Source organism: Bactrocera oleae, chromosome 5 (genome assembly GCF_042242935.1).
Source record: "Bactrocera oleae isolate idBacOlea1 chromosome 5, idBacOlea1, whole genome shotgun sequence".
NCBI classification, from domain to species: domain Eukaryota; kingdom Metazoa; phylum Arthropoda; class Insecta; order Diptera; family Tephritidae; genus Bactrocera; species Bactrocera oleae.
Window position 1 is genome coordinate 68900285 of NC_091539.1, and position 19708 is coordinate 68919992.

General features: G+C 35.6%; 3 protein-coding genes across 5 annotated transcripts in view; all 3 read right to left on the minus strand.

Annotated features, from left to right (window-relative positions):
* The window catches only part of sn (fascin domain-containing protein singed), a 43775-nt gene extending 29116 nt beyond the window's left edge, over nucleotides 1-14659 (minus strand). The window contains exons 1-3 of one of the 2 annotated variants that reach the window (XM_036365576.2): nucleotides 14552-14659; nucleotides 13962-14050; nucleotides 13637-13868 (exon numbers count right to left, since the gene is read on the minus strand). The gene's annotated coding sequence lies outside the window, so the exon portion shown is untranslated. The remainder of the gene's footprint in view (nucleotides 1-13636; nucleotides 13869-13961; nucleotides 14051-14551) is intronic. The other variant, XM_036365575.2, reaches the window with a different exon arrangement.
* Nucleotides 14660-15059: 400 nt separating this feature from the next.
* LOC106615757 (kelch-like protein 5) lies at nucleotides 15060-17335 on the minus strand. Of its 2 annotated transcripts, none has more exons than XM_014232088.3 (6): nucleotides 17185-17335; nucleotides 16208-16570; nucleotides 15816-16120; nucleotides 15535-15745; nucleotides 15378-15479; nucleotides 15060-15317 (listed from the first exon to the last, which is right to left on the minus strand). In XM_014232088.3, exons 1-6 carry the CDS (start codon nucleotides 17248-17250, stop codon nucleotides 15069-15071), a joined length of 1296 nt encoding a protein of 431 aa, XP_014087563.3. In that variant the 5' UTR covers nucleotides 17251-17335; the 3' UTR covers nucleotides 15060-15068. The 2 variants fall into 2 exon arrangements, with proteins under 2 accessions (XP_014087563.3, XP_036221474.2); XM_036365581.2 differs by having other exon boundaries at nucleotides 15182-15331.
* Nucleotides 17336-17549: 214 nt separating this feature from the next.
* Nucleotides 17550-18981, minus strand: LOC138857578 (uncharacterized). The gene is made up of 3 exons (XM_070110527.1): nucleotides 18378-18981; nucleotides 18171-18307; nucleotides 17550-18085 (listed from the first exon to the last, which is right to left on the minus strand). Exons 1-3 carry the CDS (start codon nucleotides 18596-18598, stop codon nucleotides 17763-17765), a joined length of 681 nt encoding a protein of 226 aa, XP_069966628.1. The 5' UTR covers nucleotides 18599-18981; the 3' UTR covers nucleotides 17550-17762.
* Nucleotides 18982-19708: the final 727 nt, after the last annotated feature.

The following is a 19708-nucleotide window of genomic DNA, read 5'->3' on the forward strand; positions in this document are numbered from 1 at the left end:
TTTGGCACACGACACACAGCTGAGTGAATGCAAACAAATGCATATGTATGTGTGTGTGCTTTAGCTTGTAGACGCCTCTAACGGCATTATTTTCCAGTTTCTTAGCGCGACTAGACCGCGGCATTCAGCTGAGCCAACTCACCTCTCAATTGACAAATATGATTTTTCCAGCACAACGCAGCGGTCCGCAGTGACGCTTGCTTGGCGGCAACAACAGCAGTAGCAACAACAGCTACAGCAACAGCAGCGTCAGCAATTGCTGATTCATTTGATCTCATTGCTTGTTGTTGCTTGCTGTTTGGTGCATGCAACTGTTGCAAGTTGCCTGCTTTTTAGCGCTTTTTAGTTATTAGGCCACAAGCAAAATATGTGTATGTGTGTGTGTGTAGGAGCGCGCTGTGCCGTTATCGGCTTTTTTGTCATTGCTGGATGGGTTAGCTTGGCGCGCGGTGCACGCATTAATGTCGAAAAGAAAGTATTTTTCTCAACTTGACTTAGCCGACGAACTCGTACTTTCATCATTCGCAACACCAATATGCTCACTCCTTGTTGTTGTTGTTGTTTTATTGTTGTTGTTGTTGTTTACCGATGCTCTCTGCTTCTGGTTTGTTGCAGTGGCAGCTAGCTGGCTTCCTTGCATTCACGTTGTTGTTATTGTCACTCATATTTGTTGTTTTTGTTGTTGTAGTTGTTTATTATATTTTTCTAACTGTGTCAGAGCAACGACTGCAACAAGCGTAGTCAAAGAAAAATATGCAGTCGGCAGCAGCACTGATTGAAAATCATATATCTTGATGTATACAAACATCCACACACACAAATATACTTGTATGTATGCATGTACATGCAACATCGCCTCCAGCTTTTCATGTGCAACACTTAGTAGATCAAATAGATAAATACATATGCAGATGTTGCAACACAGACACACATACGTATACATATGTATATGAAAAGTTATATATATATGTCTTTACATATATATATATGTGTGTGTGTTTGTGTTTAAAAGTCAGCTTACAAGTCTACAATTATTCCATGCTGCAACTAGGCGGAGTTTGCCAAGTGATCGGCTCTGATTGTGATGGATGAAAGGTTGAAGATATGAAATATGCTCTTTTCACCGCGACATGAATTTGGTGCACAACCTTTTGAGAATGTTTCGATTGAGCAAGTAGCGGTTGCTTACAAAGTTGCAACAATAGCTGCAATGGCAAGCGCAAAGTTGTGCGTGATTTCTTAGCGAATGGTAAAATGACAAGTAACAATCATAGAAATTAAATTTGTCTAAAAAAACACTAGTTTACAACACCAATTTTTGAGCTGTCGTCCAACCACTGTGCAACAATCCAACGAATGCCGTTCCAAAAAAAGAGCCGAAACCGAAAAACCCAAATGTATTGACCTATAATAAGTCGGGTCTAAGTAACCGGAACGGACCCGAATTTTTACCTGGCCAAGGACTGTCAACTCGGCACCATTCCTCGAAATAACTTCGGGAACGTTTTCTGCCGCTACTACAACAACAACAATAACCTATAATAATGGGTAATATTGGGAAAATTCGATGAAGGCACTAATGACGTTGGAATGTTTGTATTGGCCTAGGAGCCTATTTTGAAGGTGATAATAAAATTTCAGATCGATACCGACATACCAAAAGACATGGCTATATCAACTCAGCTCATCATGGTGATCATTTATATACATATTTTATAGGGTCTACGACGTTTCCTTTTGGGTGTTACAAACTTCGTGGCAAAGTTAATATAACCTGTTCAGGGTATAAAAATAGCATAAGTGTAGGTATGAATTATAACCGCGAATTTAAAACATTCCTTCTATCTAAAAATTTCAAACTTTTTTCCACACAATTGACACATAATTAGTCAGCAGATCATCATATAATTTACACGGCGCTCGCAATTAAGTCCACGGTAATGTGCAAGTTATTCAAATTAAATTTCAACAACAATCAAGCGAATTAGGCAACATTCGTGCTTGCTGCGCTCGCTTTTTTAGAAAGGTCGCTGGCACAACGAGTAACTGATTTTAGTGACTCTTCGGTTAATAAATACAAATATACAAATAGATAATAGTTATTATCAGCGCTGTCAGAATAAAAGAAGTGTGCACAAGCAGATAAACGCAACAATAATAAAATAATCGATGAACCGTTATAAGTAGTGGAGTGAAATTTGACTTTGTATTGATTACTTGTGAATAATGAATAAATAATTCACGAACAGCGACTTTTGTCATTCAAATTCCCACGTTCAACAAAAATTCGAATGAAGACATGTATATTCTAGGATAAAGATTTTTGTTGTTGTTGTTTTTGTGGTGTGAAAGTAGCAACGAAATACAGACTACGGCGGTTATACGAGAGTGAGTAATCAGCTGAGAGTCGGTTCAAAGAGGCATTATTTGAACTTAGCCAATCGGAGGCGGCGCAGGCGCGTTGCAGAAGAACAATTGGGAATCCATTATAAATAAATAAGAAATTCAATTATGCAGAGGAATCGCAATTGTTGGCGCACACTGGCACAATGATGGATGCCGGCGAGTTGATCAGCGTCGAAGCGGCAGAAGTGTTGCAAGCGATGAAGATCGCGTAACAATTGGTATGGCTGTGTATGTGTTTGTATGGAGACGCGTGTGAGGAGAAATATGCAAAAATAACGGAACATAAATACTGTTGATGGCATATGCGTGTGCGTGCGGGTGTGTGTTTATGTGTGTGTGTGTGGCCACCAATTAAGCACTTTGTTTATAAACGCGCGTCCACTTTCAATAAGCGTTAAGCGTTTTGATTGCGCGCAAGTATGCTTAATGCTTTAATTGCTGAGTACGATGGCATGCCACACGTTTATGGTGCCGTTTTTCGAGCGATTTACACACAAGTGGCTGCAAGACCTCGAAGACTTAGTTGAATGCAATTATATTATATACAATATATATGCGTATATATGTATGTCTTAAAGCAGTGTAATGATGTTCAAGCGTGACAATAAGGTCAAAATAAATGCAATCGACACGATTTACATTCACCTGGCTTGCCACTTTGTAACGGTATATAATAAATATATATATAAGTAAATAAAAATGTGTATATCTGTAAGTTTTCAGTTGACTTCGCCGCGGCGCTGAGCGTTGAAAGCGTGCATAAATTTATTTATCAGCTATTTGCAAATCGCAGTTATCATTTATTGCATTTTTTTGCGCTTGTGTGTGTTAGTATGAGCGCGCCTGAAAGATGTGCGCGTTCCTAGTTGCCTCGCAGGCCATTTCTCTTAATAGCAGGCACTACATTTTATAAACGAAATATATGTATAACTAGTCGGCTAATAAAAGCGTGGCCGCTTGTAAGTGCATACAGCTGGTGCAACATTTACCGTATATACATTGAAATTCGTAAAACTTTACAAACGGCCCGCAGGCACTTATGGCATAAAAATTAACAGTAAACTATATGCAGCTGAGATTAATATATAATTATTTTTATACATAAATAGTTAATGGTTATGACTGTTAAGTGTAATAAAGTAATACATCGCGATGGTTTTTGGATTCAACCTTTTAGTATTTCCAAGTTAACTGCACATTTAAACTTTCCTAAGGTAATAAAAATAAAAAAGTTTAGAGATGCAAGCCTTATCGAATTTTGAATTAATCTTCTCCTATTATTTGCTCTTATTTATAAGCTGAAAAACTAACCGATCAAAAGCAAGTTGTTGTATGGAAACTTTTTTTATAAGGCAAGACAAGTCTCGAAATTTGGCATAGATTATTTTCCAAGTTAACGCTACAATCTCCCAACATTTTGTACAGAACAAACCACTATAGCATATAGCTGTCATATAAACTGATCGTTGAATATCAAGATAAATATTTTTTATACCCTCAGTTCTCAGTTCCTGTGCCATTTGTAAGCTGCTTAACCAATGATAAAAAATAATAATTTTTTAATGTCAAAATGCATAATTTCCATAAAATGTCTTTTTCCGACAAATATTCTTTGAAAACTTTCATTACATATAGGGTATACAAACAAAATGGGAATGGCTATACTCTTTACAGTGGAATGCTTACTTCAATATTTTTCGTGGCAACCGACTCCCAAAATCAGTTGGAAATGCATTTCACCAGCGGCGAACTACAACAAAATGCGGCAAATAGTTGGTTATGCGAAACTAAAGCAGCTTGTTATTTGAGCACAACCAATCACTTCAAGAGGAGGTTGCTTCTCTTTCCCTTAAGCTGTAAAAGTTACTAGTTGGGTGTGTCCCAGAAGAGAAAACGAATTACTATCGAATACTTTTTTATATTTATTTATATCAGGGAATATTGCCTTAGATTAAGTTTGCACACTTTATAAGTATATATCAGTTAGCCATACTCGTATTCTTTGAAAGGCCACAGGAAGTTTTCATTACTCATTCGAATTTTTAGTAAGAAATATTTATTTTTACAAATAATCGCGTGATATTAAATTCAATTTTATTTATTTAATGGATATTATGGCGATTGTGCATATGCAACCGTTGTGCAATAACAGGAATTACAAAGCCTTTCGCTGTTTTTTTTATGGAAATTCTCACAGTATGAGCAATCAATCAATCAGCTGATTTTTATTTAAAAAAAAGTGATAAATTTGTCATTAAGTACGCCACAATCGTTAGGAAATATATGTAAACAAAGTTAAATGATCAACACAAAATTAGAAAATGTGTGAAAAACAGTATTAGTGGCTCCATGTAAGTATATTAAAAGCATTATTATTAGCTCTTGAACAGGCAATGAATGAAACTTCGACATCCCGGCAGTTTTACGTTATTTAATATTGAAATTCTAAAAAAAAAATGCATATATGTATGTAGTATGTATGTAAATGTATGTATGTTTGGAAATTATTTTATTTCAAAATTCCATTTTATTACGATAAGTAATCCCTACATTCTTTCATCGCTCATATACATCGTCTGCATGAATTCAGTTTTATGTGTGTTCCATTCAACGTACATACTCATACATACAAACACACATGCAGTTGCTTGTAAAATTATGTTTTCCCACTCAACGCGCTGCAACACTATTGTAGCTCCCACTTTCCTTATCGGCGTTAGAAGAACGCGCATTTGGATTTTTCAGCTTAAAACTTTCATTTTCAACATAAACTGCTGCCACTGGACTTATTCTAATGCTGCTGCGAGTATGGCACTCAAATCTTGTCTTTCAGGCGCCACACACACTCCCTCTTGGGGCCCTCCCGCCCACAGGCGCATAAAACATTTCGTTCGCACTGTGTTTTATTATTTATCGGCGCTTTATCACAAGTCGAGTGGATTTCTCGCAAACAAGAAATTAGTAAATTTAAAAATTTCTACTTTATTTCAACTTTATAGAATGTTTCTGTAAGCACTTGTACGCCTAGCCATAGGCTTTTTATTTGTAAGTGCGTGTGTGGTTGTGTGTGTGTGTGTTGGGTACACTGCCAAGTGCAGGGTCTGATATGACATTCCACGGTTGTGGCCGCAGCGAGTTGGCGCAGCGCATAGCAAATGGCAGTGTGAGTATATTTTTAAACTGCAGATATGCACAATCCGGTTGCCGGCTATTAACCCCATCATGTTCAACGCACTCACCACCCATACATGCAGAATACGTGTGCTAAGGATAAGCGCTGTTTGTGGTCCTTCATTTTTTTTTAAATATATTGTATATTCTTGCATATTAAAAATGCATAACAAACACACAATCAACAGTAAATAAATATGTATATTTATACATATCATTTTCTTAGGATATACTTAAGTGTGATCACTTATATTGTTGCTATCAACACCACACTCGCGGGCTAATCGAATTTGACGCCAAAAAATTTATGAATAGTGAAAGTTATGATTTTTGTGTATTAACATACTCATATGTGTACAAATACACATATATAAACATTATATATATATATACGCATATGTATATATGTATATAAATATTAAATATTTAATTTTGTTTTGACTTTCAAGCATAAAAAATTTAGCGGTTTCTTAACACTTGTATGTCTTCCACAAAGTGAGATTTTATGCGGTTTGAAATCAAATGCATATATATATGTATGTATGTCTGATTTGCATAAAGAACAAGAAAAAACATTAAATTTGGTTGCACTAAAGTTATAATATCACAAATAAAATAGTTTCCATTTAAATAGAAGCCATATGTTATAGTGGACCGATCTGAACAATTTTTTCGGCGATTGTACCGTTGCTTTGGAAAATAATCTATGCCAAATTTCTTGAAGATGTTTTGTGAAATAAAAAAATTATACAAACAAGCTCTTTTTTTTGGACCGTTTGGTTTGTATAGCAGCTAAGTATATACTACAAGTATAGAGGTCCGATATCGGCGGTTTTTATTTGTGAAAAAAATTGAACGACTTTGCACGGCACGACTACGGAATCGTTGAAAATGTTCCAGAAATGTGATGGGGAGTCTACTCAGTAAAGGTCATAAAGGCAGCGAAAACTTGCCTCATGCGAGTCGTCCATCTACACCTGTTAATGATGTCATGACATCGAAAAAGTTAAAGAAACAGGGCTTGAATATCAAAATTCGCAGATGGAACTGAAAGACATCGCAGCCGAGGCTTATAACTTTTGATGTTTATTTTCACCTAAAACGTGCTTTCGATTAAACCTCACAAAAATTATTTTTACCGTTCTAAGCTGAATAATAAGTTATCTGTAATAATGTATATTTGATTCAGCGTGAGACCCTTTCATACTTCTTGTAAAAAAAATAGGATTCGAAGCAACTTACAGAATTTTTATATTTTAAGAAGAAAAAAATAATACAACAATATTCAGGAACTTAAACTTAAAAAATAATAATCAAAATATTTTCACTGTTTCTTACAGCGAGCGTCTCAAAATTCGTCTCAAAAATCCATTTACAAAGTTTTTACCTACATACATATATTCATATACATACATACATACATATGCACTGCACTATGTAGCAACACCTCAATATTATTGATTTTCAATTAGAGATCGAGCAAATAGCCGAAAAATGCACAAATAATAACAAAGTCAGGGTGTGTTTCCCGCAACAAAATCAGGACAAATGAAGCAAAGGCGAAGTAACACAAATATGTATGTACATATTTATTACCTACATACATACATATGTATGAACATACATACACTTATAAATATGTTTTTGCATGCACTTCGATAGAGAAAAGTGCAAACACGAAGAAAATAGGGAAAGAAACGCGTACATGCAACGAAATCGCGGAGCACAACTCACGCCCTCAACCAAACTGCTGCCTACAGTAACAACAAACGAACAATGAAAACAAAATAAAGTAATGAATGCCGTGAAAGACCCATACATACTCGTAAATGCTCTATGAAATTCGAATTATGACTCAGGAACGACATCGACACCGAGCTACAGGATTCAGCGACCGAGTGACTAAGCGTTCGGTCAGTCACACAGGAACGCCACAGTCGACGGTCGACAGACGACAGGCAGCTATGCCATTAACGAATACAATATGTGCCATAAATAAGACGCGGAACCAGACCGGCTTAGCCGAATGAGTGACACATGCGAGACACACGTTACAGTTGTGGGCACGAAAACTATAGTTTTTGCTATAAGCAAATATATTTAAACTTAAATATTCACCATACATATGTATGTATGTATGTATTGTATGTATGGTATGTATGTATGTAGGTACATGGCAAATTAAAGTGGGAAAAGCGCGCAGAAAATGGCAACTACTGTGCCGTGCCAGGTTATGCTTTGTCGTTGCAATTGAGCTGAATGGCAAATTGTTGGGCTACAACAACATAGATATGGATGTATGTATGTACTCGTATGTATGACAGCAGCCGGTAACCTGGCAACCAGCGAGCAGACGTTGACAACCGGCAAACGGCAAACCGCTGTCACGGGCCCTTCAGACGCAGGCGCACTAAAGAGCACCAACAACACACACAAGCGTGCACATAGCCACAGAGCGCCCAGAAAATGGAGAGGTAATGCAACGGCGCACCATTCACAATCAACCGCATGGCGATGTAAAAGGACAACCTACTGGGAGCCCAGCATGCACAGCAGAATCGAATTCGAAGTCAACATTTCAGACACATTTGTGTGCCGAAGCAACGCGACGAAACTCCGCGAAACGCGAAACGAAACAAAGCCAGCAAACAAAAAACCAATAAACAGCGACGCGAGGTACACATAAAGCTGCAAATAAATACTGGCGCTCGCAGCCGACATACTCGTACAAACATTCAGTATTTTTTTTGTAATAAGCAACGTACAAGATATAGGATACATACATATGTAGATATATGTACTTTTATAAACACATGCATATACATACATAAATGAGCACCAAGTCAGCAGCAGCTCGTGGAGTCTGCATGCGAAACGGTCTGCTATTGCTGGATGACAGACCGAACTGGCTGGCAAGCAGAGAAATTGATATACAGGAGCGTCTAGAAAACTACAAAGAAACATAACACAGCGTATTGAGTGGGGGGAAACACGAAGTTGGAGGTCAAACAAAGGGTGGCAAATGTTGATGGCACGGATTTGAAAGCCGAAGACACCACAGCGGTGGTGCTGTGGAGCGCTGTTGTAATAAAGCAATTTCAAGGGCAATCACACATTTTCATACATACACATAAGTAAATATGTACTGATACACTTCTTTGTGTGTGTGTTGATTGAAGATTAACATGCGTGCAGTCGCTAAATGTTGACAAATCTGCATGTAGGCTAATCCTTCGACATCAATTGGCATAGCTATGGATGTGTTGTGGTTCACAAAGACACGTGATGGAAATGCACGCGAGATTTTTTGCTGCTCAGTTGGAAAGAAGTTCTTACATATATATTAATGCGTTGATTTGGATCGGTCTGTTTGTATAACAGCTATATCCTATAGTGGTCCGATCAGAATAATATGTTGGGAGGTTGTGGCATTGCCTTGGGCAATAATCTATGCCAAATGCTTTCCAGAATCTGTATCAGTTTGTATGGCAGCTGTATGCTATAGTGGTCTAATATCTGATATTCCGACAAATGAGCAGCTTCTTTGAGTGAAAAGGATGTGTGCAAAATTTCAGATCGCTATCTCAAAAACTGAGGGACCAGTACGCGTATACGCGAAACGGACATGGCTAAATCGACTCAGCTCATCAAGCTGATCACGAATACGATATATACATACTGGGTACATATATTTATTGGAACACCAACGTTTCCTTCTGGGTGTTACAAAAATCATGGCAAACTTAATATTATATATCCTGTTCAGGATATAACAAATGAGGTATGTTGGTATATTCACTTCAACTTTCCTATCAAAACAAATCTCACACCCAAGATTCCAAAACAAAGATTTTCTGGGACGTAAATTGTATTAAGAAATGGAATAAAAACTAAATTTATTTAAGAAATATGCAAAAGCTAAGGACTCTCTTGAGCAGTGCAATGAACTCATAACGCGTGCTGCACTCGTTAATGGGACGAATGATCTGTACTACTAGAATATGTCTGTGCGTGTATATAAAACACGAATGCTTAAAAACGTACTGTAAACACATGGTTTACGCACAAATATCGACGCACACATGACTTGCTTCAGAATGACTTAGCGGCGATGACTAGCGATTACCTGGCGGGCGGGCGCGCACAGCACATCCGGCAAAATAAACGGAAGCAAGTAATATAGCATGAAATAAAATATATAATAAAAAGGTAGTCAGTCAAGTCACTTCGCTGCGGCGTTGGTATGATGACGCGCCGGTGTGATGACTCTGATATTATTCGGTAGAGAGCAATTAGACTCGTAAAATTTAAAATACATAAGTAACACACCGAGGCACTAATTTTTATAGGAATTTATGAGCATGTGAAAAACGTGCAGCAACGATCAATGCATTTGACACTAACAAATTAAGTTACGTTCAACCTTTAGGCAACGTGACAGGAATTAATAATAATTTGGAGAGATTGGAAAGGTCTTAACCTTGATGGAAAAGTACAGATGACGTGCGGAATTTTCGGTTAAGTTCTTATCTGAAATTTTCTTTACACATGTGTTTATCCTTTTGTTGATTTCGTGTCGCTCTTTATTCTCAATGTAGATTTGCCTAACAAACATAGAATCTTAGGAAATATTTTTCAATTCGCAAATATAATATATTGCCAAGAATTTATACAGGCTAAATATTAACAAAATCCACGGAATGATTGGCATGATTTATGTAATTCATCGCATTTTGGTGGAAATTTATTTTGAACATGTTCTAACTGAGCGAACGTGTCAAAAGTGGTTTGCATGATTTAAAAGTGCTGATTTTGGCTTAGAAATGCTACTAGAAGACTACCAGAAAGACGACCAAACAGCCGAATCAACGACAAAGCCGAATATTCATGAAGCGAAGGTAATGCTCTGTATTACATGGGATCAGAAGGGCGTGCTATATTATGAGCATCTAAAACCAGGTGAAACAATTTATGGAGAAAACTACTGACTCATCAACAAATTGAAACTAACTAATGCCGAAAAACGCTCAGAATTTACAACTAGACACAAGACCAGTTAAAAACAGTTTGAGACACAGTCGCTTGGAAGTTTTGAATCGCCCAGACCTTGTCCCTTGACTACCAATTGTTCCGGTCGATGCAGATCACTCTCACTTGCGACATGTTTTTTTAAATAAATGTTCAAATTAAAAAAAAAAAAAATGCACGAAAATAGTTATATACTCAAATAGTTATAAATCTGAGTTAATGGAAATATTGATATCTTTAAACTATTTCACAAAAACAACTAAATGAAAAATTAATAATAAAAATTTTAATATTTTAAAAACTCTTACTATTACCCACATTCGGTTTCAACAAATCTATATCAGAAGCAAGAGTCTTGGCAGTTTGTGGTGAGAAAATTCTTTGTGGGACACCCATTGTAACGGAAATGTTTAAGTCAATTCATATGTCTGTGTTAGCGCGAAATTCGAACATATGCCGGTAAACAAGGGTCGATTTTAGCTTATCTGCTATTTGTTATTTTTCCCCATTTGATTAAGGGTGGAATTTTATCACTTGCCAAAATATTTGTGCGTACTGTCAATTGCTTTATCTCAATGAAAATGCTGTATTTTATGTAAGGCACATTCGTGGCTGTTTTTATGATAGTAACTGCTGCAATTTGAAACACAAATTAAGCTCTTTTAAAGCATTAACAACTTTTTACTGATTTCCAATATGGATACAACAAAAGTCATCCAATCATAAAATCTTGGCACATCACTTTACTAAAAATCCATTGGCATACAAACTTATGTGCTCGACTCTTTTGTTGTTCTATTTCATTTGCAATTTTCTTTAGTTTCATCAAACAAAAGCCGTCTTGGGTAGAATCCACGTTTTACAAAACAAACTCATCAATGATGCACTGGGGACTATGTATAGATGTATGTATGTGCTTTACTTCATCTGTGATAGCAATGTACCTAAGCGAGTTTATTTTTATCCTACTTTCATCACATCCTCCCTCTGTGCTCAAGTGTAGGAAATGAAACGAAACATTGGGTAAATTGAATGTATGCTGTAGCCACTCTCCGGTACATGAGTACTTGTCGACAAACTACGGGAAGCCATAAAGCACACGCCCTAAATTCACACAAAAGATCCTGTTGGTAATTGAACATTGAGTAAAAGCACCAGCAACTTACGGAATACGGAATACATTCAATACAAAGGAACTACGCCAACAGATACATACATGATAGCAGACAATTGCAAAGGTGGACGCACAAGACGGAAGAGATGACGATGATGAGTCGAAACGCCGGTGAAGTAAAATGTCAATACACCGGCACGAGTAATATTAAGTGGAGTGATGATAATGAATACCATTAATTAATATTAATTTATATTAAGGAAAAAATAAATATTAAAATATTTAAAAGAAAATTACATAAAACTAATAATTAATAAACTTCTAATTAAAGCAAAATTTGAAGTTGTTAATATAATAAAATTATGATTTTAAATATTTTAATTAAATTTTTGCATAATTCTGGTTGTGTTTTGCAACTGTTTTACATTTTCAGCACAAAACAGCTGATCGTTAAATTTCACTTATACTTGCACTCGCACTTATTTTTATGAGCATTTGGAAGTAGTATTTGTAATCAGAAAAATTGTCTAAAAATAATTTTGTTGTTGTTTTGCTTGAAGAATATATCTAAGGAAAATATTGCGTTTGACAACTGCTTTAGGCTGATTTGAAAATTAGTTTTATTTAATCTCAAATCTGATAATTAAACTAAATGGATTTATTTCCAACAACAATTTACCAATGCTTTGAAAATTTCCACATTTCAATCTACTTTACAAATATCAGCTGAAATTTTGAAGGCGTAAAGATCTGTTTGTTCAATTGGAACATAATTGATACCAAAAGTAAACGTCTCGGCTTTTATAGAGAATATGAACACTGTAATCAGAATTTGTTTAAAATAGGTCCATTTTCTTACAAAAATTTGTTTATCTATGATTATACATACATATATGTATTTATATGCGCTTCGCGCTACAGTAATTAGCGTTGCATATAATTGTCATTGCCAATGCAATTGGAGCGTCCATGCTAACAACAAGCAACTGTGCAAAACTAATTAAAAGAAAATCAACACGCAGTAAAAACACAATAAAGAAAAACATACAAGAAAACAAGAAATCAGCGCAAACACAATTCAAAAGGAAAAATATATAAGAGCGAAGCACAAACAACAACAAGCAGCAAGTAAAAATTACAGGTAAACAGAATGCTGTTGGACCACTGATTGTGACGTTTTATATGCATATATACATAAAGAGGCGCAAAGATAAATAAATGGCAAATCAAGTTGTCACATTCCCAACATACACACATACATACATTGTATATATACCATGCATGCAGTGAATACTCATAAATACCCTCAAGCGGCACTTTATTTGGGGCAAAGTATCTTGAAAACGTCAACTGTCAAGTAATTAGACATTAAATAGTTTGCAATGCAGAATTCTATTAACTCATGATTTTCTGATTGTGTTATACATATGCATGTATTATTTTCCTTTGATGAGGACATGCTTTTCTTCAATCCGCAGAGCTCCACACGATAAGTATGGCAACGCCGTGTTGTTATAAACAACTTGCTAAGCAAGCAGCTAATTCACCACCAATGCCAAGGTAAGGAAGCCGGTCGAAAAATGCAAGCACACAAGTATGTGCGTACACACAAACATACATATACACAAAAAAAGCCAAAAACAGAAAACTACATGCAAACACCGGAAAGCAGACGCACAAGCCGACAACGAAATCAAAGAAATGCTGAAAAGCTGCAGAAAACTGTATAATGTTGGGGAGGCATTGGAAATAATTGCAATTTATTATTATGTGTTGATAAATTAGGATTGCAGACAATGATTTGATTTGTCTTCAACAAAGTCTGCAAAACTTTTCGCTAATTCTATAATTTTTGTTGCAACCAAGTACAATATATGCAAAAAATAATAATCAATAATTTTTAAATATAAAACTTACACTTTCAGCTTCAGTTTTTCAAGAAATATTTGTTGTTTTTCGCCTTGATTGCTTTTGAGGATTTTCGCGAATACTTTTTGGTCGCCAGTTGAAGCTTTGTTATGTCTCAAAAGTATTGCACACCCACGACTATTGAATAATTGTAAATATTTTAGTTATTTTTAGCTAAACTTTTAAGTATAGCTTTATTTTGTTTTATTATTTATATGAACACTGCAGTAATTAATTTGCACTAGACGAAATTAAGCAAATCACCAAAAATACAAATTATTACTTTCTTACTTCACCGTTTTCACGTTTTTTTTTTTTTGTTTTAACTTTTAACCTTTGTATGTGTGCGCAAAAATGTTTTCACACAATTTTTACAAAAATCGGGCGAAAGACAAAATAGTAATATTTCTTTGCACAATGTACCTAATTTTATTTATAAAAAAAAATTAAACAAAATGAGCCAATTTCCAAATAAAATTTTCAAAACACGTCAGACGAAAAAATAGAATGATTATTTAAAGAAATGAAAAATAAATTGCAGTCAAAATATCCTTTATGACAATTTGTTTGATTGTGTGGCTGCGACAAAAGCAAAAAGGGCGGTTTCGCTGGTCCTATTAACGACAAACATCGGTAAAAGGCAATAGCAGCATCACCGCATACATCTGCACCTATGTACATACGTACAGACATATCACAAACAAGCGCCTTGCCTACCCCACACACCCTTCCCAATTTCTTTTTTTTTATTTTTATGAGCACACAAAGGATACTCGGCGCACTTGTCAAAATTTTTCTTGTTTATGTTTAAATAAACCTAAATGATATGGTAGAACAGGAAAATCCTTCCGATACAAAATGTTATTATTTATGTACATATATTGATAAAACTGATTTTGGCTCATTTTGTATTAATTTTCTTACATAGTTATTTTTTTTTAACACAAGATTGCTAGAAACCGCCTGCAATTATCAAATCTCGCACAATTATTTTTACAACTATCGCTCACAACGCGTTGCTAGCTCGAATGAATTGTTCGTAGGTCGACGGCTCGAAAGAAACCCATTGCCGACCTGACTGGCCGCAGTGCTGCCATTTTCAAACAATAATATATGCTTGTAAACACTGGTCGCGAACATGTTTGACATGCGCTGCATGCCGAAGGTTGCCACAGTGTACCTAATATATACAAAATTCCCAAATTCAATTTGGTTCGATGCTCGATCGGCTTTCGACAGCGCTGAAAAGTAGCGAGTGGGAATTCATTATTATGCGCTGTTATTTGACGTTCTCTGTAAAAACCACTGTTAATGCACAGAAAATGTTTAAATACATTGCATATTCCTTTTGGGCAGAATCTGCCATTCCCAGATCCACAAACGGTTTCATTGATATATTGCATTTTGTCTTCCTCTTCTATATTAATACATATTTTGTTTATTAATCTGTTTTTATTTTATAATTATTATTTTTAACAAAATAGCGCGTTTGCAACTTATTTACAATATGGTTAGGCACTTCCACACAGCTGAATATACCATAAACAGGTAATGGTGTTTTTTCAACCCATTTATCATTATCACTATCATATTGCTCGACCGTATACATATCATTTCCGGCCAATGCCCTTATTCGCTTGTCAACTACGATGGCATATATTCCGAAACGTGCGACATTTAACGGTGAAATCTGCAATTTATTTACTAAAAAAATATAAAAAAAAGTCAAATCTACGAACATTTTACAAACCTCTCTACAAATATTTAGCTGTGGATCGAAGCATTCTGCAGTAGCTAGGTAGCCTTCATTATAACCACCAATAATGTATATCAAACCATCTAATGCAGCAACCTACAATACATAAGCTCAAACTCATGTAACAGTGTACTATTTTTTTGCAACTTACGCCCGGCCAACCACGTGCTCCACGCATATCACAGCAACTTATCCAAGTATTTGATAACGGATCATAGCATTCTACTGAACTTAGTGGCTTACAGTCTATGCTCAAACCACCGAATATGAAAATTTTGCCATCGTAAACAGTAGCGCCTGCGCCATATCTGCGATAGGCCATAGAGGGCAGTAATTGCCATTGGTTTGTGTCTATATCGTACCTAAATCAAAATATCCGGATTTTTTTATACTTTCTTAGGTTGTTTTTACTTTCTGAGGTTATGCACTTACATTTCCGCTGTATCAAAGGGATCATCGCCATCGTGTCCGCCGAAAACATAAATCTTCCCTCTTAGCATCACCGCGGACAAATCATCACGACGCTGTGACATCTCCGACATTTTCTGCCACTTAAAAGTTTGCAAATCAAGACGTTTAATAGTGTTATTCCGCTGAACGCCTCGAGAACGTCCGCCAACGAATAGCAGACAGTTTTTGTGATAAAACACAGCATAACTGTAATCAATAAATTTAAATTCAGAGCACTTCTGCCATTTGTTGAGTGACATGTTGTATCGAAGGATGGGTTTAAGTTTCTGCAACATCAGTTGGATATAATATTAGATATTTACAAATATCAATGAACGGTATAAAAAGTAGGCTACTTAATTATTTATACGCACTTTCACGTCGTTCAAAATCAGCAGCCGGCATTTCCACTCATTTCGCGCTTTCAAATAGTCGGGTATTGGCCGCCTATCCGTAACGGTCGATTCGCCCAGCAATGACAATATTTCGAATGCTACTTGGTCACCATTAAGCAAAGGTTTTATGTATTTTATTATGAATGCGGCATCAAATTGATCGAGTTTCAGTGCGGGTATTAGCAGGGAAAGATATTTTCTGCGATTTTCTTGATCATGCTCGTACCATCGCATAAGCGCATGAAAGACATCCACTTCACAATCGATATTCAGTTCATCGGCGCTTAGAATGCGTTGTAGTGTTTCCGATGAGTAGTCAAGGAACTCTGGGCTATTGATTAACTGTTAATAGAAATTGAATTATGCGATCAGTTAGTATATTACTATTCATGTTTTTATATATGTGCATATATGGCTGGTTAACTAGATCCAAGGTCTATTATAGAAGATTTGAAAATTGTAATAATTAGTAGCTTGTATTTATTGTTAAGAGCCAGAAATATTTGTATGCATTTCTCAATGTTGATATTTTCCTGGATAAATACGTGGTTTAATGTATACTAGATGTTTCAGAAAACAAAAAGCTCCAAAATTTTTATTACATTACTACTACCACACAAACCGATTGATCGAAATTTAGTTCTTGTATGGAAAACTAATTTAATTTTAAAAATTATGAGTAATAATGAACCGAACATAGCCGTAAAATACGAAAACAGAGAATTTCCAGAAAAGGCCTGTACAGATACTTGCCCTTGTAAAGCAAATAACAATATTTCTGAAAAAAAATAATCGACTGCCAGATGGTCAATCGCAATAATTTGTCGATAAAAGTCGCACATACTCAGACAATCTTATCTCATATCAATTTATTTACCCAAATAAAGTAAAACACTTTTTATCAACATTTAAAGAACTTCCCTTACAGCTAAATCTTCATTAATTACTAAGCTTACCTGGGCAAAGTTTTGTATCGCAAAGCTTATAGTTTGATCTTTTAACAACCCAATCGATGACGCCATATTTGGCGTTTTCGATAAACTTCTCACTTTATGACTCCCAGGTTTACATTTACGATTGAGACGCCAGCAAACGACTAAAAGCTCGTTGCGCACTAAACTATTATTTATGTTATATGTATGAACATATGTATGTATGTAACGGTATTCGGGAAACGGGAAAGTACCAAAGTAATATTTCACAATAAATGAAATTAAAAAATTGATTACTCAAAATTATTATCCAAACACTTCTGTAATAATGGAGTGCTGACTTTTATTGCTTTGTGGTAAAATAGTTTATTTTGATTCAAAAATATAAATTAAAGTATTTCTTATTTATTATAATTATTATAGCTATTTATGATTAATTATTAGGATTTAATAATAAAAACTAATCTTACAATTTACCTTAAACACTTTCTACATTATCCTCGTTGCAAAGTCTAGAGTTTAGGATATCGGTTAAAATCAAATAGCTCAAATTAATAATTTCTTCAATAAACCTAATAAATAATTACTAATAATTAAAAATTTTACTGCTTTCGACTCAAATAGTCCATAATTACTTTAGTGAGTTTCTTATTGTCGTCCCGTAAATCTTTCAAAACTTCCAACTTCTCCCTTTCTACTTTGACCATTTCTCTCATGAGCTGGTTTTTCTCGTCGGCTGATGCCTTCAAGCATTCGCAAATTGCAATTATTTTTTCTGAGTTTTGTCTTTTCGAAGCGCGCACATTTGTCGATGCCGGCAATTCTGTGCTATATGGCTGGGGCGATGTAAATGCGTTGGAATCGAAGGAAGGCGAGAACAAAGGCGCCGCCAGCGGAGTCAAAAAAGCTTCTAAGTTAACTGGAACTATGGTAAATAAATGAAATTAAAATAGTTAGATAGTTTAGTTTAGCTGAAGCGTTTTTGAATAGTTCAATATGTATGTATGTACCTTTGCGCTCAATGCTCCCCTCAGAAGCATCATCAGTGATGTTGAGAGATTTACGGCTAATTATTCTGTGCAACTGTTCATATAATGGCCACACCACCGGCGCACTATCGGTTGACGCTAACGCGACGCTGCATTTTCTAAAAATAAATAAAACACAATTTTTCCATATTTGTTCTTTTCGTTGCTTCCCTTTTAGCGTTTGTGTACCTGTACTTAGCGGTCAAGTTGGATATTTTGTATTTGATATCGGGCACAGACAGTTCAATACCGTGTTTGGCCAAATTGGCGGACATCTCTTGGTAAACATGAGTATTTTTCTTCTCACTGAGCAATTGGTCAAGCTGTTGCTCCCATAAATCGACAAAATAAGCTTCTGATGCATCGTTCCAGAAAGTCCTCTTTCTTCTTTCTTTTACAGCAGTTTCCATAATTGTTTGTACCGCTGAGGTTCGCTCTGCAGTTTACAATTTATTTGTTTTTATTTGTGCAACAGTGTGGCCAAACTTTGGGTATAGGGTTGCATAAACACCATAATAAATGTGGTGTTTAAGGTGAGTTTATTGATGCTTAAGCTGGAACTACATAACTTGGGTAAGCGCAAGCGTCAGTTTAACAGATGAGTTGAGTACACATGTTCTTTGAGGATGAACTCCATGTCTAGGATTGGAATATGCATAGAAGTTGTATCATGCACCACTTAGGAATGTCAACGCTACTAAACGTATTATCAAGCTTGCCCTTTCCCTTACGCATGTGGTTAATTCCATATTTATGGGTAGCATTTTACAAGGAACCACCAAAAACTTCTGATAAAATAGATTTTAATCGTTAACATAAATTTTAAATAAAAATTTTTTTTTTTATTCTGGTACAATAAATAAGCAGAAGCCCCATTAATAATACAACGCATTAAAGAAGATGGCAATAAAATCTAAATGATTTATTTACAAAACGGCATTTTCAAAGTGGAAAAAAATCGGAAAAGTAGATATGGATGTCTATGCATAAAAATCAAGTAGAAATCGGTAAACTTACCCACTAATTAAAATGCATTTAGTTAATCATATCTAAACTTACATACTCACATAGTGTATATATGCGTTCGTACGTTTGGCATACATGCATTTAACTGAACTAAAGTAGCATGTACCATGTAGTCCATGGCGTGTGTCCAACCAACCAATTACTTTAAAAAACTAACAACACTTTGGAAATCGTTAAAGTAGCAGCATTTTTCGCAAATAAGAGTGCATTAAAAGGCAATAACAATTAAAACAACGCATGCTCTGTTAATTTTCGCGAGACAATAACACAAAAAGAAAGAAATAGCTGAGTTAAAGAAAATTCAATAGCATGGGCTTAGCATGTCCAATCTGTTGCACGCCAAATGCATTGCGTTTATATTATTGTATTTAGGAGGCGTAGATTTTTGTGTTTTGCAGTTGCTGTCAAATTGGACCCTGATGGGAAAGAGAGTGTAAAGGATGCTTTAATAAATGGACGTAAAGAAGATCGACTGGTGTAGGAGAAATTTTCAT

Excerpts from the sequence above, each read along its gene's own strand:
- LOC106615757 (XM_014232088.3), bottom strand. The coding sequence starts at position 17,250 with ATGGCGTCATCGATTGGGTTGTTAAAAGATCAAACTATAAGCTTTGCG. Across the intron at positions 15,746-15,815 it reads CCCTTTGATACAGCGGAAAT|GTACGATATAGACACAAACC; the intron begins GTAAGTGCATAA and ends ATTTTGATTTAG. Across the intron at positions 15,480-15,534 it reads GAGCACGTGGTTGGCCGGGC|GTTGCTGCATTAGATGGTTT; the intron begins GTAAGTTGCAAA and ends TATGTATTGTAG.
- LOC138857578 (XM_070110527.1), bottom strand. The coding sequence starts at position 18,598 with ATGGAAACTGCTGTAAAAGAAAGAAGAAAGAGGACTTTCTGGAACGAT. Across the intron at positions 18,308-18,377 it reads AACTTGACCGCTAAGTACAG|AAAATGCAGCGTCGCGTTAG; the intron begins GTACACAAACGC and ends ATTTATTTTTAG. Across the intron at positions 18,086-18,170 it reads GGGGAGCATTGAGCGCAAAG|TTCCAGTTAACTTAGAAGCT; the intron begins GTACATACATAC and ends TATTTACCATAG.